The sequence below is a fragment of the Rutidosis leptorrhynchoides genome, chromosome 4 (assembly GCF_046630445.1).
Source record: "Rutidosis leptorrhynchoides isolate AG116_Rl617_1_P2 chromosome 4, CSIRO_AGI_Rlap_v1, whole genome shotgun sequence".
Lineage (NCBI taxonomy): Eukaryota > Viridiplantae > Streptophyta > Magnoliopsida > Asterales > Asteraceae > Rutidosis > Rutidosis leptorrhynchoides.
Window position 1 is genome coordinate 279,639,930 of NC_092336.1, and position 20,320 is coordinate 279,660,249.

At 33.3% G+C, this 20,320-nt stretch overlaps 1 protein-coding gene across 1 annotated transcript; it reads left to right on the top strand.

Annotated features, from left to right (window-relative positions):
* The first annotated feature begins 1,091 nt into the window (after positions 1–1,091).
* LOC139843579 (cationic peroxidase 1-like) lies at positions 1,092–3,877 on the top strand. The gene is made up of 4 exons (XM_071833690.1): positions 1,092–1,295; positions 2,401–2,577; positions 2,677–2,842; positions 3,492–3,877. The coding sequence occupies exons 1-4, from the start codon at positions 1,092–1,094 to the stop codon at positions 3,875–3,877; spliced, it is 933 nt and encodes a 310-aa protein (XP_071689791.1).
* Positions 3,878–20,320: the final 16,443 nt, after the last annotated feature.

The following is a 20,320-nucleotide window of genomic DNA, read 5'->3' on the forward strand; positions in this document are numbered from 1 at the left end:
TAAGTATTAAGTGAATGTAAATGTTCTAAGAAACTTGTCGTTATTTTTACCAACATATCTGATATACTTAATTTTTTCAGAATAAAAACAACTACATTTATTCTCTCACCACCTTTTTCCAATTTTCATCACAATTACTATTTTTTTTGTCATAAAAGCCTACATTATAACTTTTTATTGAAACATGTATTTCACATATATATGTAACGTAATTAATCTCGTAAAAAACCTCATATATAAATAATAATAATAATAATATTAATTATAATTATTATTATTATTATTATAATAAATAATAACAATAAAGTTTGGTTCAAAATTGAGTATTTATATTTTTAATAATTATTATTAGTAATAACGAATTGAGATTGTCTTAAAAATTAAAATACTATATAAATGTCGTACAATATATTTTTAAGTTTGTACATGTATTCATGTGGTGTTTTGTAAAAGTTTGTTCAATTTGTTTAAAAATTTGTACATATGGTCATTGAGGTGTTTTATCATAATATTGTACATAATGTTTAAAATATTGCACATATGTTCATTCCGGTGTTTTACGATAAAGTTTTACATAATATTTCAAATATTGTACATATGATCTTGAGGTATCTTATCATAAGTTTATAAATAATGCTCCATATATTATACAATTAACATGTTAATATTTTTATTAAATACAATTAATTATTTTAATGAAATTATCATGGAGAACTTTAAATTTTTCTCTTTATTTTGAATTTTTTTTTAATCTTAGACAATCTTTATTTATGATATTATCATTGTATAGATTTATTTTGATTTTTAAATACTAAAGATAACAAGTTAATGTACGACCTGATTTGAACAGAATCTATACTATAGGCTTCTACCTTTACATTCTTGATTTCTAAGAAGTTAATGTCGATAAAAGTCAAAGCATTTGGCTTGTTGACAAACCGTGTGATTAGATTTCCTTAGGAAACTCCCCTATTCACCCTAATTGACCATGCAACGTATTCTAATATCTACTATACTTCCAACTTACTATATATACATGAAGAGTGATTCTTGAAATCTTCACATCAAAAAAACCTTCAACTCGCTAAACCATGGCTTCTTCTGTTATTTTCGTATGTTGCTTGTTATTATTCACTGCGTCATTGGCTTCGGCTCAATTGACTGCAAACTTTTATAACCGAACTTGCCCAACTGCCATGTCCATCATCCAAGGTGGTGTTAGCACCGCAATTGGTAATGAACGTCGCATGGGTGCCTCCTTACTTCGTCTCCATTTTCACGATTGCTTTGTTAATGTAAGTACGTAATTCATTGTTTTAGGTTGTTGATAAACACATAATTTTCTCTTTGAATGGTATAATAATTATTAAGAGTGTATTAAAAGGCTAGCAAGAAATGAATTAAAAATATTATTTACTCCGTCTCAATTTAATAGTACACACAGAAAAGTTTGGTATAAAAGAACTGTACCTAATTATTTACATTATTAATGGAAGTGGAGTATTTATGTGAGATTGTCCAAAAAGTAAAATACAGACTATTAAATTGGGATAGAGAGAATATACTATATAGTTATAGCCAGTATTGTAAAAGTCGGCCGACTTGGCCGATGCGTCGTTTTTTTGGGTTCTCCGTCCCGTTTTTTCTAAAAACGACTCAAAAGACGGTCAAAGTTAAAAGTTCGGTCAAAGTCTGTCAAAGACGGTCAAAATTGGTCAAAGTCAATCAAATTTTCGTCAAGATTCGATATATTTTAAAATTAGGGTTTGTTTTCATTTTTTGAGCCGCTCTTTTCTCTGTGTCCTTACTGATTATGTACTCGGTATCATTAACTGAGTTTTAAGTTTGATTGTTTTTATATTCAAGTTCCTATTTAAGAAATTTATGGTACATAATCAACTATTTTATATATTTATAAATATAAATTTAAGAAATTATTAATAAATTCAACGTTGGTCAACGACCGATGCGTCCACGACACGTCCCCCGACTCGGCTGACGCGTCCTTTTTAGGTCTCGACCGATGCGTCCCCGACTCGCGACTTTTACAACCTTGGTTATAGCTATTGGTCATTTAATGTCATAAAGCCGGGGAGTTTTAAAAGAAATTAATAATCACTGGGTTCTAAATTAATACTCCATAGTTTGTTTTAACTTTATTTGTTATTTATGACTTTAAATAAGTTTTTTTATGCTATATAATGCTTGATAATATGAGATATTTAAATTTTATATTCGCTTTCATTTACTATATAACTTTAATTAATCAAGTATTATACAACACAAAAAAGTTATTTTAAAGTCAAGATTAAGAAATAGCGTTAAAGCAAGACTATTAATTATTTTGGGACGGACGGAGTATTTATTAGCGATGTCAATAACGTTATTCAATAAATGCAGGGATGTGATGCATCAGTTTTGCTTGATGGTGGAGAGAAAAATGCTGGACCAAATGCAAACTCTATAAGAGGATTTGAAGTGATCGATACGATTAAAGCTCAACTGGAAGCATCTTGTCCTGGTGTTGTCTCGTGTGCTGATCTTCTAACTGTTGCTGCAAGAGATGCGACTGTTCGAGTAAGCTAAACATCAAGCTTATTAGTTGTTTATTGACTATACATTTTGCAACAATAAACTTTAAAACAGTAGACCTTATATGAAACTATAAATTTTCAGCTAGGTGGTCAGACATGGAATGTTGTTTTAGGAAGAAGGGACTCACTAACTGCGAGCTTATCGACTGCTAATACCGATCTCCCTTCACCATTTTTGGATCTTCCCCAACTAATCACGCAGTTTGCAAACAAAGGTTTTTCGGCTCAAGAAATGGTTGCGCTCACTGGTAATTACTTGTTTGCTTCTTATATATCTTAGAATTTAAGCTTAATGAATAGGGAGGTGATACTCACACACTTCTTTTTGATCCATACACACTTTTTAACATAATACTTACAATTATATCCCTGAATTTACCTAGGAAATTAAACATGCATTATCATAAGTAATGGTATGGTATATTAGTAAGTTAGGGTGTACAGATAAAAAAGGAGTATGTGAGTATCACCTCCACTCCAGAATGAATATATTTATTTATATTATAATATATGTGTATATGTGTATTTATTGAATCCGGTTGAAGAAAATTAAATACTTAAGCGTTTAGAAAACTTAATAAAATAGACAATATATCATGTGATTGAACAATTAATAAAAGTTTTGTTTGTACTTTGAAATTCAGAAACTCTGATAATTGCTTGCTTGTAAACTCTAGTTTGTTTAAGATGCAACACTTGTTAATAGTTATAGTTAAATAATTTGTATCATCATATCTTGTATTCTTGTAGTTTTATATGTTGAAAGATGGTGTTTTTTTTCTTTTTCAAAACCTGGATTAAATTCAAATTCAGTTTTAATTTCGGTTATATGTGTAAATATAAAAAAAAAAAAATCGTAAACCGGCGATAATGCAAATTGTTCTTTAAATATTTCAGGAGCTCATGAAATAGGTCAGGCAAGATGTGGAGTATTTAAAGATCGCATTTACAATGAAACCAACATCGATCCATCATTCGCTTTATCTATGCAAAAAAATTGTCCTAGAACTGGAGGTGATGCTAATCTTGCTCCACTCGACAACACAACTCCAAATGTTTTTGATAATGCCTTCTTCCGTAACTTGGTAAACCAAAGGGGACTACTTCATTCCGATCAACAAATCTATAGTGGAGGTTCAACAAATGCTCAAGTTGACAAATACAGACTCAACTCGGCAGCTTTTTTTACAGATTTCGCGAATGCAATGGTAAAGATGGGAAACCTTAGCCCACTTACTGGTAGTAATGGTCAGATTAGGACCAACTGCAGGAGGCCAAACTAACATATTAAGTCTGTGCATTATTAATGAGAATTAAGAATAATAATAATGTACGTATATGATATGAATATTATATGTTGTATGTGTGTATTAATCCAGTACGTTTAAATTCATTACAATTGTGTAAACCTCATATGTTCTGTGACAATAAAATTATAATATGTACTTGCATGTATTTTGAATTCTAGGTAGATGAAATTTTGTTTGATTTTATTTTGCTAGTTCATAACCTGTGAATTCGCGAAAATATACGATTAAAATTTTGTAATGTGTAAGCAACATGAAAAGAATTATGCCAGCCGTTTTAATATCAAAATGAAACACATGTTACTAGTTATTTATTCTACACGATTTAAAGTAATGTTACATTACATAGTTATGCATTTTATAAAAAGGTAGATGGAAATCTTCAGTGTGCAACTTGAATAACCAATATTCGACTTTTTAGTCTTAGTGTTCTTCTAACACAATATCATCCGTATATGAAACGTTAAGTGAATATTGTTTTTACGAACAATGATTTTATTACCAACTGAACGACGGCTCTCTAGCAATGGTCTAGGAGAGTATTACGAGGGGCATGATAGTCAAGAATCCCTTAACATGTCGAAACGGGTCATAGGTCAAATGGACCCAAACGGATCATATACCTTTACATTTGATTTTTACATTTCTGATTACCTTTTACATATATTTATGTTTTACATTTATACTTTTATACATTTTAGTTTTATAAGTATGATTACGTTGGATGCCTAAAACTTGTTATGATCTTTAAGCTCGGCTATTTAACACATTCAAAAGACCCATTAGACTAATCCATATTTATTGAGCTTTAGGAATTGATACTTACTTAACATTGTCCTTTATATGTTGTATAAGACCCTATGGATTTGAGGAAAACTCATTGGGCCTTTTTTTAAATTCTGTTTACATTGTTATGCCTACTTTTTCTGATGACCCAGTTAACCCGTAAGTGATATTTCTAAAATCAGACATTTATTCTCTCGCAATGTCAAATGTATTTCCCTCGGTTTTATGTTAGTTTGAATAGATTTGATGGGTTTTATGAAGAGTTACATATTTGTATCAAGAGGTGCTTCAGTATGAGATTTAGTGGATTTCGAGGTATTTTCTACGCCTTTTATCATCATCGTTGTTCTCGTTAAGTCTTGGGGGTCTAATCTATGCTTTCTGAGCATATTTTGGTGTCCTTTGTTAGTGCACGGCGCCCCAATACATAAACATGGCACACTACGTACTATAGCATAAATCAGGAGCTAAGCAAGAGCAAGAAAAATCGACCAGCTCCGTTTGAAGACAATCTGTGCACCGCGCAATTAAATGACGCATCGCGCCATTGTGCGTGGAAACAGGTCAGAGGGTAGAAAATACGAGCAACTGGCTTCTCTTTACAATGTCTCACCGGGTAGCAAAAATAGCGCGTCGCACGAGCTTCCTGACGAATTTTTGGGGTATTAAAGCCACTTTTAGGTCATTTATCATCCCATCGTCTATTTGGCCTTTTTAGAGCTCTTGGGGACAAATTTTAGTGGTTTTTGAAGGACTCCAGAACCATTTAATCATTCCAATCATTCATGAATAAAGCTCTAATATTTGCTTCAATTTAATTAGGTTTTATCTTTGGTTCATCAACAATGGTTATCACTTTTGATTTTATTTTGTTTTCAAGTATGATTTTGGCTAAACTATTAATGTTCATCTTGACTAAATACTATGTTGAATGTATTTTTATGATTGATTATTATATGCATGTATGATGCTTTATTGCTTGAATACATGAATATTATTGTTGATACTATTGTGGAAATTAATTGTTATTTGTGATTGTCCCATTGAGTGAACACTTGTTGGACTCAATTCAATTATTTACAACTTTTTAATCTTGTGCTACTAGATTGATTGTGGTTGTCTAATTTATTGACACATATTAGAGTCTATCATAATTATTTCAGGTGGTTATTTTGGTTGGGTAATTGAGCATTATCTAGACGAAGGGGATGAATTAATTTGTCTATTAGTTGATATAGGGGTTGATCGTGTGCAACGGACATTGGCACGATTGTTGATTACAGTGAACACTAGCTCATAGTTCGAGTCTTCAAGTCAGTCAAGTTGACTAGCCACGGTTCAGAAGTTTTCAGTGACAAGGAACCCCGCATTGTGTAATCTTGACTATTGTGTTTACTCAAGAGAACTCTTGGTGAAGCGGTGAGTTGATTTGCATATGTTTAATAGTTGATCCGGACTTAATTTTCAACATCCAACATAATAAAGAAAGCCTAGGTGGACATATTTCCCATCATATGAGTTTAAATCTATATAATCGTTTTATTAACATAAAACACCAAAGATAATGTCTTTATTTTATCATTACTTTGATTCGGCTAATAGTTAAGTAGTCAACCCCAATATTGTTGTTTGATTTATTTTCTTTTTCTTCTAGTTAATTGCATATTAGTTACAATCTTTAGATTGCATTGAAATTGTCCTTGGAATGATACATGGATTTATCACATTCTACACTATTGCACGATCGGGTACACTTCCGGTAGTTGGGATATATTCCTTTCCCCAGTAAGTTTCCAAACATAATTTATAAACGTGATTTTATACATCAAGTTTTTGGCGCCGCTGCCGGGGATACTTGTATGTCAATTTGAGATTTTTTGCTAGTTGTGATTTGTTTGAGTCTTGTGTGTTTGTGTTTAGTTTTTATTATTTTTAGTGTCGGTGCTTGAAATTGGGTTATAATTTTTATTTTGACAGGTTACAAGTAGTGTATGCCACACACCCGTTCTTCTGATTCTCTGTTGTTTACACCATTTTAAGATCCAAAGAGAGAATTTTGGAGTGTGAAAATCGAACAGTCGGTTATACTAGTTGAACTAAGATTACGTTGGGAATTTTTACTGAAACTGTTGTGCCACAAACCCCTGAAATGGCGGATCAACAACAATCAATGGCAAATAATACGAAGGCCATACGTACAGGCCAAGGGCATGCGATTTCTCAGTCTGCAATTGCTAATGAGTTTAAGTTAAGGGCTAAGTCCTTGACTTGATTTCTAATCGATATCAGTTCAGCGGAACTCCAAATGAGGATGCTAACGATCATCGTCGTACTTTTGTGGCGATTTGTACTGTGTTTAATTTGAAAGAGGTGCAGGATTAAGTTGTGTATCTCAAGTTATTTCCTTGGTCTTTGAAAGGTGATGCAAGATATTGGATGAAGTCTTTACCGGAAGGGACTATTACCACTTGGGATGTTCTAATTGATAAGTTCTTGAAAAGGTTCTTTCCGGCATCCAAGGCTGCGAGACTTCAAGCGGAGATTAATCCGTTTCACCAAAAGCAGAATGAGACTGTATATGATGCCGAGTAGGTTTTGTAAGATGCTAAGACGGTGTCCACAACACGGGTTAGACACCTTCAAAAACATCTACATTTTCTATAAGGGGTGTGATGTGAACACCTAGATTCATATCGATCAAGCTGGATGTGGTTCTAGCAAGGATAATGCTGAGTGAGAAGCTTATGAGATAATTGAGAAAAAGTAGAATATACCCATGAGTGGCATTAAGAAAATGTGGTGGCCCATTCTTCTATAGTCACGTGCGCCGGTGCTTTTGAGGATTATGGGTCTTTGAGTGTGAAGTTAGATGGTATTGCAAGACAGATGGAGAAGATGAATAAGGAAATACATAGTATGAAAGTCGGATGTGAATATTGCGGTGCTTTCCCTTTAGGTAAGGATTGTGATTCGGGGTTGACCATGGGTTAAAAGGAAGAAATAGTCTACATAACCCAACAATATAATAATCATTTTCAAGGTAGGGCTGAATTCAACCGCAACCTTAACAATCCTTATGACCTGCATGGTCAGAATCAGAATGCTAATTCTAGGGGATCTAGTTAAAATTATCAACAAATAGCCCCGGGATATATTCAAAAGCCGCAGGTGAAAGAAAAGAGGTCGGATCTTGAAGGTGTGATGGAGAAGTTGGTTGCACATTAAATCCAACCGAATGAAAATTATGAGCATTCTTTTAGGAATCAATAGGCTTCTAATCGAAATTTGGTGAAGCAAGTGGGAACCCTGGCTAAGTTGTTGAGTGAGAGGAAGCATGGTGAGTTTCTAAGTAGCACAAAGGTTAATCCTAGGGGTGATACTGTGAATACGATTGTTTCAACTTTGGGAGAAAAGTCGGATGATGAGACGGTTTCAATAAGGGTTAAAGAGGTTGGTGATGCACCACTACCAAAGTATGAGAAACCGGTGCTCCCGCCATATAGGCTACCCATTCCATACCCGAGGAGAGGAGTCAAATAAGAGCAGTTCAAGAACGTCTAATGGTAATAATGTTTGTTTTAGTGATGCTTGTTGATCTGATCTTTTAAGGAAGAAAGAGATGACACTACAAGAAAAATGGGCTTATAGGACCAATTTTTATTTGGTCAAAAAAGCGAAGGTCCTAAAAAACTACATATTAGGACCATTATTTCAGGGTCCTAACAGTGTCATGGAAAGGGTCCTAACAGACTACTATTTAGGACCTTTTAGTAATTGTGTCCTATATGTTGATTGACGAAATTTATTTAGGGTCCTAAAACGTATAACTAATAGGACACTTTTTCAAAGGTCCTATCATAACTTGTGACCTTTTTAAAAAGGGTCATATAATGGGATTAAATAGGACCTTTATTAATGGTATCATATATGTTGATTGACGGAATTTATTTAGGGTCTTAAAAGGTATAACTAATAGGACACTTTTTCAAAGGTCCTATCATAACTTGTGACCTTTTTAAAAAGGGTTCTATAATGGGATTAAATAGGACCTTTTATTAATGGTGTCCTATATGTTGATTGACGGAATTTATTTAGGGTCCTAAAAGGTATAACTAATAGGATACTTTTTAAATGTCCTATAATAACTTGTGACCTTTTTAAAAAGGGTCCTATAATAGGATTAAATAGGACCTTTTAGAAATGGTGTGATATATGTTGATTGACGGAATTTATTTAGGGTCCTAAAAGGTATAACTAATATGACACTTTTTAAAAGTCCTATAATAACTTGTGACCTTTTTAAAAAGGGTCTTATAATGGAATTAAATAGGACCTTTTAGTAATGGTGTCCTATATGTTGATTGACGGAATTTATTTATAGTTCTAAAAGGTGTAACTAATAGGACACTTTTTAAAAGTCCTATCATAACTTGCGACCTTTTTAAAAAGGGTCTTATAATGAGATTAAATAGGACTTTATAGTAATAGTGTCTCATATGTTGATTGACGGAATTTATTTAGGGTCCTAAAAGATGTAACTAATAGGACACATTTTAAAAGTCCTATCATAACTTGTGACCTTTTTAAAAAGGGTCTTATAATGGAATTAAACAGGACCTTTTAGTAATGGTGTCATATATGTTGATTGACGAAATTTATTTAGGGTCTTAAAATGTAAAACTAACAGGACACTTTTTAAAAGGTCCTATTAACTCCAACATCATGAACTAGTAATAAACAATCAAGTGTTTTATAAAAAGTAAAACAATCAAAGTGGAGCAGGGACTCGAACCCACGACATCCCCTTTACATACCAATATGATAACCATTTGACCCATTGTGTTAACCTGAAAGATTTTTTATTTTTTTTTTACATAAATCCGTTTAGGTATAACTAATAGGACACTTTTTAAAAAGTCCTATAATAACTTGTGACCTTTTTAAAAAGGGTCCTATAATGAGAAGATCCAATGACTTAATAGAACATTTTAGTAATCTCTAGTTCAAATCTCAAGTTCAAACAACCAAAAGCAAACAACATAAATTTATTCAAAGTTAATATTACAACGTAGTAACTAGTAATAGATTAATGGAACATGTTTGGTACCAATCAAAAACCATAACCAAAAGGACGATTACATTGTTTCAAGTTGCAAAGATGCACTTACAACTTATAAACATAACATGACATAAATTGTTTCAACCTGACAGAATTACTTAGTTTTCACCAGCCATAAATACAAAGATGCAATTAAAAACTAGCCAACCATAAATTGTTTCAAGCAGCCCAAACATAACAGTTTTATAAAACAAGTTTCTTCCATATGAAAGTGCAATTAAAGTGCTTCAATCTTGATCATTAGCTGCTTGAGGAGTACCATCACTTCTGTCACCATCTGAAACCGTATGCAGGGGTGAAGGAAATGAATATCCTAGTTTCTTAATCAAAAAGCTGAGTGCATCGTTTGACCATTTAACCTGTGAAGCTAGTGTGGCAGGTGTTGTAGATTCACTTTGTGAATTGGTTGCCGTTTTCTTAGTAGGATCGACAAAACGCAAAGGATCGTCCTTTTCTACTATTTCTAGCTTTCTTAATTGTTGTTCATCAAAAAATTTAGTATTTCCCACAACTTCCATGCCATTCAAAGCCTCCTGAGTGACAACCCCTAACCCAATTTCTAACTGGGTGACCTATGCTCATCCACACACGGCACTATTGACACACTTCCCCGGGCCCTTATACAAAAACATTGCAAGACACCTTGCCACATTACAAGACTTGTTCTCAACAATACAATAAATGTAAAATAGGTCATCCTGAGTGACAAGGTTAGTGCAAGTGCCTCGTTGATTAATAGATTCAGCTATAGCTCGATGGAGGATCTTGTAGGAAGGGCTAGTGATGTGTGTAGCTGAAGTGTTTTTTCCGTATTCCCCGGTACCAATGGATTTCCAAAATTCTCCAGCCAACACATCAGATGGCCAACCGGTTAAACCATACTTAAAGCCATTACCCGCCACTTCCTCATCAGTATACAGTTTCATATAAAGAGCAAAATTAGAAAATGACAGATTGTAGTTCTTACCACCTAAAGTGAAGGACATGGCTGACTTTGACTTCACATCATCCGTGTGTTGGTTGAATCGGTCGGTGCTGTAGAACTATGGATGAGTGGTTTATACACATTTTGGCTTGTCTCAAATAACCTTTTCAAGGCCGGAGTACACCATTGTTTGGAAACATCAGCAACATTAAGTTTTCAAGAGTTGGCCACCACAAAGTTCGAGGTCCCATAAACCTGACCTTATTTTGTAGTTGTTCCAATGTCGTTGCAGGTTTAACTAAAAGTGGTATTGCAGACGCTTCAGTTGTTGATGTAGTCTTCTTTGGTCTCCCTCTTTTCTGTAACTATAAATGAAAATAAATCAACATAAATAAGTAAACACGTGTATAGATTTAGTACATATATACCAAATATTAGGAAGTATATAAGGTAGTTGTAAACATTACCCTTTTAGGAACTTCAAGGTTTTGATCATCTTTTCGACTGGATGGTTCCTTATAAGCATTCAACATAACTTCATTTTTAGAATCAGATGGCGGCATATACTCTCCATCTGGATCAGACCTATCAACCTCCTTCTCTTTACCTTTCCTCGATTTACATCCATTTCCCATATCCCTTAAACATTTGGCAATATGTTTCAGTCTTAAAGATTCCACTTTGTCTTTATTTTCTTTAATCCTTTGTTGTCTCAAAGCTTCATAATCAGTTGAACCACGGGTTTTCCGTTTGTTTGTTGCTGGCATTTGCTGCTTTTCTTTGGGTTTTTCCTGCATTAAAAATATAAATAAGTAAAATAAATTAGTGTCAATGTTTTGCAATACTAGTCTGCACATTATCAACCTAACTGATTGTAATTAATGAACTGTGAAAATATACATCACCGATCATGCTATGCCTATACATAATAATACATTTTTTTTTTATTTTTTTTTTTATTTTTTTTTGTACTCTACTAATATTATTACCATAGTTAGATACAGTACTATTTTACCTGGGGCTCAAGTGGAGCGTCACTGGGTGGTTGTGTCACAGATTGAGTTGTATCCTTTTGTGCATTGGTTTGTGGCTTTTCATTGTTACCAACAAACTGCAAAGGAGCATCCTTCTCCACTATTTCCAGCTTTCTTAAGTAATCTTCCTCAATCAACTTAGTATAGGCTATCATTTTCAACCGCTTTAAATCTTCCTCATTCACCACCCGTAAACCAATAGCTAACCGGGTTATAAATGCACCTCCACACATTTTACTACTTTCACTCCTCCACATGCAGTTATACAAGAACTTTCTAAGACACTTAGCCAAATTACAAGGCTTGTTATGAACAATACAGTACCTGTAAAACAGGTCCTCATAACTGACAAGGTTAGTGCAACTGCCTCGCTGATTAATTGTTTTAGCCACAGCATGATGCTGGATCCTATAGACGGGGCTAAGGATATGATTGTCTGAAATGTTGTTTGTGAACTTCCCAGAACCAAAACATGACCAAAATTCTTCAGATGACTCATCAGCGGGCCAACCAGTTATACCAGACTTAAATGATTCACTTTCCACTTCCTCGGCCGTATATATTTTCATAGCAACACCGAACTCAGAAAACGAAAGATTGAACTTCTTACCACATAAAATGAAAGACATGGCTGACTTTGACGTCACGTCCTCCGTCTTTAAGTTTAACCGGTAAGTGCTAAAGAACTCATATACGAGTTCTTCATACACATTTTGCGATATATAAAAAAACTGATCCCAAGCAGGAGAACATCATTTGCTGAATATAGAACCCACATTAACACCGCCCACAGTAAGATGACACAGAGTTGGCCAATACAATCTACGATGGCCCACAAACTTTTTGATCTTCTTAAGCTATTCCAAAGTCGCTGCAGGTGGAATTGAAATTGGTACAGCAGACGTATGGGTTGGTTCTGTAGTCTTCTTTGATTTTCCCCTTTGATGGAATTATAAAAAAAGTTAATAAACATAAATAAGTTAGCATGTGTATAGATTTTGCTCATATCGAACATTATGGAATACATATAATAATTAGTAAAGGTCAATTATGTAACCTTAAAAGGTATTATATGATGTATGTAGTAATTAGTTACTCAATTGTATGATACAACAACCATCATGCTATTTCTATTTAAAATATTACGAGACATATAAGCGTTACCTTTTTAGGGTCGTTAGCATCTGCACTATCATCAGAATCGCTCAGAAATAGAACTTGTGGCTCTTCTTGGCTGATCTTTTTTCCATTATAATCTTTTGTGGGTTTGTCGTTGTTCCAAATTCTCACTGATCTGCGTTTTTTGACTTCGGGTTCTTGTACAGCAGCTGCTTGGTTTGTGTATGTTTGTTTTCTTTTTTGTCCATGTGTTCTTTTTGCCATTGTCTTTTGCCTACCAATTTTCTGCAAACAGAAAATTAATTTATTTAATTATTCATGAAAAAGTAAGTAAAAGGTTAATCAAATGTTGACAGAAAGTGAAAAGGTATTATGTATTAGTATGTCACAACAAACCCAACTTATAAACAACATACGCATACACATACATGAAAATTGACATACCATTGTAACTAATGACAATCTTAATGTACATAAATTATTAGTAACTATAAAAAGGGTAAAGTTGATGTTAAAATAATGCATGTAATGTTTTGTGAATCAAACCAACCGATTCTACATTACATTAACATCACAACTGACCACTAATTACTGGTAGATGTTTTATTTTATACATAATCGACTCACAAATCAGCCCTAATTAAGTCAGAATTATCCATTTAACGAGTAATTAGTGCATATTAGTTGTAATATATTGACTGATTATACATAATCAAGTTAACCCTCATAATTAAAACATGAATGTGATCATAGCCCGGTTGTTAAATCTTCAAAACTGAGAAAAGGAAGTAGAGAATATGGTTTGGAAAGTTAACATACCGGTCGATTTCTTGAACGGTTTGAGATGTCAATGAATGAGGATGGTAGGTCGAATTTGATGGAGATAGTGTTGACGGAAATTTAGGATAAAAAACAACCCCAATTCTATAATGCCCGTTCAATAAACTTGGAACACATGGAAGTTTAACTTTTTAAAATTTTAGATTACTAGATTTTTATACATATATTTTAACATATATTTTTTTTATTCTATTTATGTTCTATTTTATAATAATTGTATGTGATGACGCTGGGCACCCAAACTACAAACAAAAACAATTTTAGTGTGGTAAAATTACCATCAATGTGATTATGATGGTTATTGACTACACATCTAATGCTAATTATATGCAAGTACGATAGTTATTTAACGGAGATCGTATTAAAATGAAAAAACAATGTATTTTGTAAAAGTTACAGATTGTCGACTATTAATTTTATAACGAACACATTTTCCAATAGAAAATGTATTCAACCAAAAGTACAATAAAGAAACCCGAAGTGGCTCGAACCCTATACACTTAACATGTAGAAAAGTTCACATACAGAAATTACAATACTTCAAGGCCATGAATCAATAATGATAACAAACTGTCGAAGGCAACACCACAGCCTGCAATACATAAGTAATAACAGATAAATTGAAAAAAAGAGAACATAGTTCATAATATCTTATATTATTCATAAGCAACACCATAAAACATAGTTCATAATATCTTAAACAATCCATAAGCAATGCCATAAAACATAGTAAAACCTAGCATAATAATAGTCACAACGACGCAAACACTAATAAAAAACTGCTTATTTAAACAAAAAAGTTAGTACCATTGGAATAATAAACATGTTTGTTTGATAACAAAAGTGCAAACAGCCTTAGAAGTTCCCTGAACGGCGCCCTCAGCATGTTATTTATGAGCGGATTGAGTAGGGGTACCATAAATTCTCTAATCAGCAGCAAGCATATGCGGTGGTGGATCAAATGAATATCCTTTTTTAATCAAAAAGTAAACAGCTTTACTAAGCCATTGTAACTCGCCCGTAATGGAAGTGTCATGGGTATCTCCAGAAGCTACAATGGGAGGTGCATGTGGTTCAGTTTGTTTCTCACTGCTGATTGGTGCTAACTTCTTTTTAGGGCCAACCCTTTTCTGTCATGAAAGAAAGTTAATGACTACAAATAAATAAGTAGAACACGTAAATATAAAAAGAATAAGTTTAGGTCAATTAGGTAACCATATTAGCATATTTGTGAACAATACCTTTGTCCAAACTTCAAATATTGTAGGTTCATCATGAGTAGCCGACTCCTTATCACTATATAACACAGCTTCAGATTCAGACTGAGGAACATATTCGCCACCTGAATCAGACGTGTCAATCTCTTTCTCCTTTTCCTTCTTTTTTCCCACCATGTATCGTACGCGTGAACGACTTATCAATCTCTAGGAGTCTTAAAGCATTGTACTTCTTCTTATTCTCTCGAATCCTCTCTAATCATGAAACTTCAGCACCAACAACCACATCATCAGAATCAGAGTTACAATAAGTATCTGGTACATTTTCTTTGCTGATGTATTCCCTATTCAATCCTTTAGATGGTGTGGTACGATCCGTGGGTTTGGATAAAGTTGATGTGATATCAGGTGATAGAGGGGTATTTGTTGCTCATTCGTGCTTATTAGTCGAAGCATCGTTTTTTGGTGATGACAAATGCTTTGTTGTATTCTGTGTCTCCAATGTTTTCTTATTTTTTGTTTGTTTGATTTGTGTGGCATCATCAGAATCAGATTCATTATTGAATATTTCAGTAGAATTTTGTTGGCTAATCTTTGTACCATCCTACTTATTAGTACGTTTTGCAGCATTAGCAATTCTACAAGTGTAACATCCCAGGTAACACGTTCCCCGTAGCATGATATTGTCCGCTTTGCCCGTAGGCGCACGGATTTTCTTGGCAACCAAAGACGACGAACACTTTCCCAGGAGGTTACCCATCCTGGTAGTGCACTCGTACGAGCACGCTTAACTGCAGAGTTCTCATGAGATCTGCTGCGCTTGTGGTCCCAAAATGCGTCATGCTAAGAAAGGCCTCCACACCCTTATAAGGCATGCTTCGTTCCCCTCTCCAACCGATGTGGGACGGATGTAACACGGATGTTACAACAAGATCTTCGATTTTTTACTTCGGGTGCTTCTGCAGAACTTGGTGGTTTAGGAAGGGTGGGTGGGGCTCCTTCTGGTGTGTTATGTCGTAATGGGATTGTTGGTTTAAAGAAGTCAACGATATGTGATCTGTTTTATTTTTTGGAATTTGCGGATTTTTTTTTTGATTTTGTGTTTGAGCAATTGATTGGTTACTTTTTCTTTTTGCCATTATCTTTAATCATTGCAAATTCTGCTAACACAACAATAGTGCATTGATAATAAAAAAATAAGTACAAAGTTAATCAAAACTTAGCAAATTAAAATGTATTATTATTAGTAAAACCTGGGTAAAAAAACTGAACATATTAACAAAATACACAAACAACAGATAATTGACAAACCATGGGTAGTGTTATTTATTCATGTCAATCTTAATAATATACATAAAGTACTGGAGTTAAAGGAAAAGAATGAATATACATAAAGTAGCAGCAACTATACATAGGTTAATTTTTAAGGCTACATCAATGATAATACACTAATTTTAGAGATGTATCCAAAACAGATAATGAATATACCCATTCTTAGTATGACCTCATAAACAGAACTAAATTAAGTGCATCCAATGGTTTATGGATTCTACACCAATTGTAAAATCCTAAGTCATCAGATCTCATCAACACACTGAAACAGAAAATTGGCTAAGGATAGTTCGAAAAACCCATAAGAAATTGTATTCAACCAGCAAAATGCTTCATGCAATGTTTAATAAATGAAACCTAATGTACCTAATCAGATGACTGATTATACCTAATCAAGTTAGCCTTCATATTTAAGAACCAAATGTAATTACAAACTCATTGTTAAATAATCATACCTGAAAAAAGATGTACAAAAGATGGATTCGAAAGCTTACATACCTGTCGATTTCTTGAAGAAGTCGTACTTGGAGGAGGTTTAGGTTTGATTTGATGGAGATAAGTTGGAAGGATATTGAGGAAATTGTAACCGTGATTCTTGGAGTTGAATTGGTGGGATTGTAGGAGTCATTTTTTAATTTTGGATATTATACTCCGTGTAAATACATCTTTTATTGTCAACTATTAAAAGATTGTTTTAATTATTTTATGTAAAATTATCACGTAACAAAAATAAATGTTTGTTAGCTAATATAAGTAGTATACAAAAATAAAAAAGGTGTAAACCATATTCACATGTAATATAATACTAATCTGTATCTTTTTTCCTTTTAACTATTTTAATTATTTTAATGTTTAATGATCGATGGTGTTTCCAAGAGATTATAGAGCCAAACAAAACTAAAAAATGGCGGCTTAAAAATGATTACGCTATATACTTACTTGATAAATATAAAAATATAAACACATAATCTCCTCAACTCTTCATCTACTCTCCATTTGCAAAAAATTAGTCACTTTCCAGTACACATTTGCTTTCTAATTCTTCTTCACTACATCATCATCCATGGCGAATTCAGGTTAGTGTGTTTTCAAGAATAAACTTCAATTTAGTTTACATTTAACGAAAATCAACATATTCTAAACAAGGATTTTTGTTGTTTATCTTCATTTGTAATTATGTAGTGTATATGTAAGGTTGATTATGTAGTGTATATGTAAGGTTGATCGAGCCAGGGTTAGTCTAGTTTCGGCTAATGTTTGTTGTTATTGATAGTATAAGCTTGTGATGCTTTGTAATCGTTGAGGTTTAATTTAATAATAATTTTGATCTTTAAAAAAATAATAATGGGAAAACCTGATAAATTTTATTTAAGGTTTATCATCACATATTATAATAAAAAAAATTAAAATCAAACTATGGATCTTCAATTTATATTGAGTTAGGTGCTTTATTTACACATAAATCGGTTTAATCTCAAAAAAGTTTATGTATAATTAATAGCCGTGTTTTGCTTCACATATACATACATGAATTTTTTGTTATTTGTTTGAATATTAAGAAAAATTGTATTGTCACAGATACACACAATGCTAAAGTATTTTAGATTGTCGATTGTATGAATTGTGTGTAATTTTACAATTGTTTGGTTTGTTTCTGTTGTTATCAATTGAGTATTCAAGTCTGCTTAACTTTACATATTGTGTAATGCTTTAAAGATTGTTATGTAGTTTACTTTAAATAAAACATAATAATAAATAGTATTACTGTATGCAAGTGCAGGCAATTATCTTACTGACAGGTAGAAACGTGAAATTGCCAACCACCAGCTCAATGTGTTGGAAAGCCACAACCATTTGAGCACTGATGATATAGCATATGTCGTCGTGACTATACCACGAGGAACTTTTTGGGTGACTTATTTAAATTTTAAGTTAAAATATTGATTACCATTTAATTATATTTATTATTAAGAAATCATTAACAAATTTTTGACTGATATATTTCAATTGTTATTTGGAGCTGCCTGAGGAGTTGAATCAAATAGAAGAGCTGAGACCCGATTGTAAGTATGATTGCTTCGATCTGGATGGGAGAACCCATAAATTTGGTTTGAAACAAGCAAGAGGTGTAACAAATAGGAAGCTGGTAGTGTATTCAGGCTGGGTGACTTTTAAAGGGGCGAATCGGTATCTTACAGGTGAAAAATGTTTGATTGGGTTCTCTCGTACGTTAGAAAAGTTTTTTGTTGTCCTTGATGTACATCACCCTTTAGGGTATTAATGTAAAACTTGTTTTATGTTTGAATTGTATAAATTAATTGTTTGTTGTTGTTTAAATCATATAGTTGCAATACTTCTCATTTGACTGTCAATTAAGTACAAATCACTTAAGTTGCACATGTAGTATTTATTCTGTACAATCATGGCCATTACTATATGATGATAACGAATATCTTGCATGTACAAAATTACAACACAAATTCTGTTTTAACAAAGTCTGTCAAAATAACAACTAATAGAGAAGTATTTATTCTGGACAATCATGCCCAATACGAATCAGTTAAAATAGCATGTATGAGTAAATACATGTAATATTCTACCATATAGAAAATTACAACACAAAATCTGTTTTAACCAACTGACACCATGTGAAAAAAATATAGACGACAATCCATATCATGACGCCTCTTCAGCAACATTTTCATCAAGTGTTTCACTTTGTAAGGTAGTATTTTCAAAAACAGTCCCCTCTAAATCCCTTCTAACCATTTCCATATCCACATCCACATCTTTATCAGGACCCGTAGACGTCACACTTTGTAAAAGCATTTTGACGTCAACATTTGTTTGCTCATCCATGTCATATGAATCCCTAGGCGTTATCTTGATAACGACCTTCCATCCCTTGTGAACACGATCTTTGACATAAAACACCTGTTGTGCTTGACTTGCTAATATGTAGGGCTCTTTATCAGGCTTCACACCTATAAAATTGAGTAGAGTAAATCCATTCTCATCAACTTTTTTCCTTGAACCATTAGAAATCCAATCACAGCGGAACAAAACTATTTTATGCTCAACTGGATACTGCAGCTCAATTATCTCTTTTATAACTCCGTAGTATGTTACATCTCCAGTGACAGGATTGTTATCTCTAGTGCTCGAGAAGCTTTTTGTCAGGGCCTCAAGAATAACACTACTATTCTGGGTTTTTCTTTTCTTTTCAACATCTTTTATGTGAAAACGGTAACCATTTACGATAAATCCTTTATATGTTTTGAAAAATTCACATGGGCCATTTGCCAAGTGCCTTAGGTCATCTGTAATGATATTATCCCCTATCTTATCCAGATGTGTAACCTGAAATTGTGTAACATATTTTTAAAAAATCTGCTACTTACCAATTGTTAGAAGGTTTGAAAAGATTAGTCCTTACACATTGGGCAAACCACGAGCGAAAAGTCTGACTGTGCAAGCGCTCCAGCTGATGCTTACGGAATTTTCTATTCTGATCACGTAAAATTTGCAGATGTTTTCTGCATTGTATAAATATGATGATGACAGCGTGTAAGGTCAATTGAAAAAATAATATAAACTGCGAATTAAACAATATTTAATAACGTTACTCATGTTCTAAAAGAATCTAGTTCGCTACAATTGAACAACACATAGGATTGTGCTTTATCCAAGGTCTCAAGGTCTAGCCGTGTTGCCATTGTAGCACCAATGGGTCTACCAGGCATTGAAAATATAGGTAAGACATCCTCCTTACCACCGTCATCGTAGTTTCTACTTTTATTATTATGTATCATCTCGACATCACTGGATAAGTACAGTGAACAAAATGCCAAACACTCCTCAGCTAAATATCCTTTGGCAATTGATCCTTCGGGTTTAGCCTTGTTTTGCACGTATGATTTTAAGGTACCTAAATACCTGGGTGATCAGCAAGTATGTATGATCATGTTAGCAATAAAATATTCAAAAAAATGACATTAATATAGTAATGACCAATTTATAAATACACACCTTTCTATTGGATACATC

What these genes read in the sequence shown, in the direction of transcription:
- LOC139843579 (XM_071833690.1), top strand. Translation starts at nt 1,092, where the DNA reads ATGGCTTCTTCTGTTATTTTCGTATGTTGCTTGTTATTATTCACTGCG. An exon ending in TTCACGATTGCTTTGTTAAT is followed by an intron (nt 1,296 to 2,400) that starts GTAAGTACGTAA and finishes CAATAAATGCAG; the next exon opens with GGATGTGATGCATCAGTTTT. An exon ending in CAAGAGATGCGACTGTTCGA is followed by an intron (nt 2,578 to 2,676) that starts GTAAGCTAAACA and finishes ATAAATTTTCAG; the next exon opens with CTAGGTGGTCAGACATGGAA.